At 42.2% G+C, this 5,000-nt stretch overlaps 1 protein-coding gene across 1 annotated transcript in view; it reads right to left on the minus strand.

Moving 5' to 3' along the window:
- Positions 1-3,115: 3,115 nt before the first annotated feature.
- Positions 3,116-5,000, minus strand: part of LOC138862134 (probable serine/threonine-protein kinase kinX) — a 4,302-nt gene continuing 2,417 nt past the window's right edge. Inside the window, exons 8-10 of the mRNA XM_070123297.1 lie at positions 4,732-5,000; positions 3,332-3,415; positions 3,116-3,157 (exon numbers count right to left, since the gene is read on the minus strand). The exon at positions 4,732-5,000 is cut by the window's right edge and continues 136 nt beyond it. Coding sequence (XP_069979398.1) covers positions 3,116-3,157; positions 3,332-3,415; positions 4,732-5,000 — 395 coding nt within the window. The remainder of the gene's footprint in view (positions 3,158-3,331; positions 3,416-4,731) is intronic.

A 5,000-nucleotide genomic window follows, 5' to 3' on the forward strand; every position in this document is an offset into this window, starting at 1 on the left:
AGAACAAAATCGACTTGCTGATTGGAATGTTCTCCGAACAACAATCGTCCATTATTAAAATCATAGAGCAACAAGTAGAGGACGCATTTGCCACACAAGAACCGATCCCCCCGACCTCCCATCCCCCACCCGCGAGCAGACCACACCCGAAACCTTTCCTTTCACATCTCCCCCAGTCACAACGCACCCTACCTCCACCCCAACCCACTCCTTCACACCCTCCACCCCCATACCCACGACCGGCAATCCTCCCTTCCCAATACCCTCACCTCTCCTTCTCGCCGCCGGCCAGCTGCCTCGCGCCCTTGCTGACTCGCCGGCCTGCAATTCTGCTAAGCCTTCCACGTGTCTCTCACCACAAGTAACACCTAAATGGATCTTTAGAAAGAGAGAAAGAAAAAACAGGAATAACAAGCAGATCGAAAAACTTGGCCCCAACTGCCACTGGGAGGAAACAGCTCAGCAGCAGGTGCAAGACGCTACCACCCTACCCATTGCCTCTAGTCATCATTAACTATGCAGAACGAGCAAAGCTCACATAAGATATTGATGAAGACGGTTATATCAAAGTCATATCAAGAAACCAGAGAGAAAAAAAGATCAAACACTAAAGCCGTTAGAAGGAGCAGATCCTTTGACCTTTACATCAACAGTTGTCACCCAGACACAAACAAAGAGAACACAGAACACCAATTATTTGAAAAGTTTCAAAACATTTCGTGTCAAAGCCCATAAGACAGTGATGATGCACGACTACTACACCAGTTTCATGGTGTCAGTAAGGGGAAAGGACATAAAGCCCAACTATTTATAGACTTGCTTTTCCCGACAATGTTAGTGTTCTTAAACAAAAACAAGTACAGGCGCGATCAGAATGTTTGACCAGGCAACGCCGTCAGCGCTACAAGTGACTAGATCGCATAATGTCATAAAAATAGAGCATATAAATGCTCAGTCTCTCCTCGGACATTTTGAAGAAATTAGAGTGCTACTTGAGTGAAACATGGCTCCACCAGGAAATGGTTAATAATTTCGTCAATATCCCAAATTCTAAAGTTTATAAATGTGATGCAGGGCGAGGAGATGTATATATGTACGAGATACCCTGAAGTCAAACAGGATATCTATTACCGCAGTTAACAATATTGTCTTAGATGTCTGAGCTACCGTGCCAAAAAAAAAAAAAAAAAATGCTTCCTTCCTTCATTATTGGCGCTGTCTGTTAGCACCCCTATGCTACCTCGGAATCTTTTGAATACATTGAAAAGGTATTTAGAGAAATGTCTTTATACAAGAAACCGCTTTTCATCTCAGGTGACCTAAATGAAGATATAACAAAATCTAATGCCAAGTTAGGTAAGGTGAATTAGAACAAATAATCGATAAAACTACACGAATTACAGAAAACACCCTTTCTCCATTAGATTTAATGATAACCAACACATCAGACATCATTCTCCGTTCCGATGCCATCCCGTGCCATATTTCTGACCATAAATTTAGATATAAAGAAAAGACGACCACCAGTAATAAAAACTTTTCGTGATGACTTCAGTCCTTGTACGAGCTTATCCTGTCTAAAGAAATGACTATTAGATATTATATCGACAGATGATGTAAACATTCAAGTAATTATTCTTACAGCTGTTATTAGAAGCAGCATTGATATGCTGGCTCCCTACGTAACACGGACCGTCAAAAGAGCTATTAGCGATAGAAATAATGCCTACCAAGCTCTTAAGATTAAGAGAAATGATTTCGCTTTTCAGAAAGATTATAAAGTAAAAAAGAAAACTGCAGAATTGCTAATTCAGTGTGCAAACATTCACAGAATATAAGACCTTTGATAAAACATGGATAACTGTTAAAACATTAGTGCTTCACAACTAACACCTCACTAATGATTTTACAAACCTTATACAAAGCACAGAGCATTTTGATGACTTCTTTTCAAAAATTGGAAAACTTACTAATGAACAAACATTACAACAAAACACAAATTGAACAAAGATTACAACTAATTTGTTTAGACCACAACCAGTGGACGTAGAAACAATCATCTTAGTAATAAAACACGTTTGCGATACAAATGCTGTAGGAGCAGACGGTATTGTTTTGCGCTAGAGATAGTCTACCAGCAACTGTACATTATTTGACGGTTATTATTAACACCTCTCTGGTCACTGGTGTCGTTCCGTCGCTTTGGAAACATGGTATAGTAATACCAATTTTCAAGTCAGGGGATATAGACGGTGTGACTAATTATCGCCTTATTAATATACTCTCTATATCATCCAAAATCCTTGAAAAAAAATGTAGCAAATCAACTGACGAGTTTCCCGGAAGCTAATATTATCTAAAACGCAACATGGTTTTAGAAAAAAAATTGTCTACAGAGATAGCTTTACTACAAATTACTGATACAATTTATAATAACATAGACAAAAATCAGGTAAATTTGCTCACATTATGCGACGGCATTTTGATTGAAAAGTATATTTTAGATACAAGGACTCAATCGGTAAGAATCAATGATGGCATGCCAACAAAACAACAGTTACCATTTAGTGTTCCGCAAGGATCTATTTTAGGTCCGATCCTATTTACAATTTTCATAAATGATTTATCAACAATAGCCCATAACTGATTTCTAGTGTAGTAACCCAATGATTCAGTTTCTTCATAGTGATTCATCAAACAATTTAAATACATTAATAAGAAACACTCAACATGCCCTTACACAAACAAATTTATATTTTGACACTAATGGCCTTAATCTAAATCCACATAAATATCAATGTATATTCATAGTTAGTCGGCAGAATATAGCTAAAATTCCCAATGACACAACCATAGAATTTGAGGGCTGCTCTATCAAACCGAACATTTCCGTGAATAATCTCGGATCACACTTAGACAGATTCATGACATTTAACCACACATTGACAAAATACTCAGGAAAGTACCCTGGTATATCTTAAACACATAAGAAATCAAATCACTACTGAAACTAGAATCATGGTTGAGCAAACTCTAGTTCCAAACATAATTAACTATTGTTCAAATACCCAAATGCTAAAAGTGTAAAAAATACAAAACTTTGCTGCGTGTTGCATTAGGTAATACCAGTAAACTTGATCACATCACCCTGCATATCCTAAAATTAAAATGGTTAAAAGGCCATTCTAAATGCAGTTGACACATGTGTATTCATTTACAAACTCATTCATGGGGAGTATCCGCAATGGTTAATACTCATGCAAACTGTAGGCAACACATCAGGTATCCCGACACACCAAGTAAATTCTCTTTATGTTAAGAGATCGAATACCGATACAGGGGCACGACAAATGGAAATACGTAGACCAAAGTTATGGAACATGCTACCAGGTAATATAAGAGACACCAACAGCTTCTGTAATTTCAAAACAAATTGAAAGAACAACTTAAATTACTTATAAATATGAATGTATTTATGTAAAGAATAACCGTTGTACTTGGAATAAAGTGTTCTGACTTTGACTCTGACTTCTCGGGCTCTTGGACGAATTCCTCGGTCTCCTTCTCAGGCTCTTGGACGAATTCCTCGGTCTCCTTCTCAGGCTCTTGGACGAATTCCTCGGTCTCCTCAGGCTCTTGGACGAATTCCTCGGTCTCATTCTCAGGCTCTTGGACGAATTCCTCGGTCTCCTTCTCAGGCTCTTGGACGAATTCCTCGGTCTCCTTCTCAGGCTCTTGGACGAATTCCTCGGTCTCATTCTCAGGCTCTTGGACGAATTCCTCGGTCTCCTTCTCAGGCTCTTGGACGAATTCCTCGGTGTCCTTCTCAGGCTCTTGGACGAATTCCTCGGTCTCATTCTCAGGCTCTTGGACGAATTCCTCGGTCTCATTCTCAGGCTCTTGGACGAATTCCTCGGTCTCCTTCTCAGGCTCTTGGACGAATTCCTCGGTCTCTTTCTCAGGCTCTTGGACGAATTCCTCGGTCTCTTTCTCAGGCTCTTGGACGAAATCCTCAGTCTCCTTCTCAGGCTCTTGGACGAATTCCTCGGTCTCCTTCTCAGGCTCTTGGACGAATTCCTCGGTCTCATTCTCCGGCTCTTGGACGAATTCCTCGGTCTCATTCTCAGGCTCTTGGACGAATTCCTCGGTCTCCTTCTCAGGCTCTTGGACGAATTCCTCGGTCTCCTTCTCAGGCTCTTGGACGAATTCCTCGGTCTCATTCTCCGGCTCTTGGACGAATTCCTCGGTCTCCTTCTCAGGCTCTTGGACGAATTCCTCGGTCTCCTTCTCAGGCTCTTGGACGAATTCCTCGGTCTCATTCTCAGGCTCTTGGACGAATTCCTCGGTCTCCTTCTCAGGCTCTTGGACGAATTCCTCGGTCTCATTCTCCGGCTCTTGGACGAATTCCTCGGTCTCATTCTCAGGCTCTTGGACGAATTCCTCGGTCTCCTTCTCAGGCTCTTGGACGAATTCCTCGGTCTCATTCTCAGGCTCTTGGACGAATTCCTCGGTCTCCTTCTCAGGCTCTTGGACGAATTCCTCGGTCTCCTTCTCAGGCTCTTGGACGAATTCCTCGGTCTCCTTCTCAGGCTCTTGGACGAATTCCTCGGTCTCCTTCTCAGGCTCTTGGACGAATTCCTCGGTCTCTTTCTCAGGCTCTTGGACGAATTCCTCGGTCTCCTTCTCAGGCTCTTGGACGAATTCCTCGGTCTCATTCTCAGGCTCTTGGACGAATTCCTCGGTCTCCTCTGGCTCTTGGACGAATTCCTCGGTCTCATTCTCAGACTCTAGGACGAATTCCTCGGTCTCTTTCTCAGGCTCTTGGACGAATTCCTCGGTCTCCTCTGGCTCTTGGACGAATCCCTCGGTCTCCTCTGGCTCTTGGACGAATCCCTCGGTCTCATTCTCAGGCTCTTGGACGAATTCCTCGGTCTCCTCTGGCTCTTGGACGAATCCCTCGGTCTCATTCACAGACTCTAGGACGAATTCCTCGGTCTCTT

The sequence above is a fragment of the Penaeus vannamei genome, chromosome 7 (assembly GCF_042767895.1).
Source record: "Penaeus vannamei isolate JL-2024 chromosome 7, ASM4276789v1, whole genome shotgun sequence".
Classification (NCBI taxonomy): domain Eukaryota; kingdom Metazoa; phylum Arthropoda; class Malacostraca; order Decapoda; family Penaeidae; genus Penaeus; species Penaeus vannamei.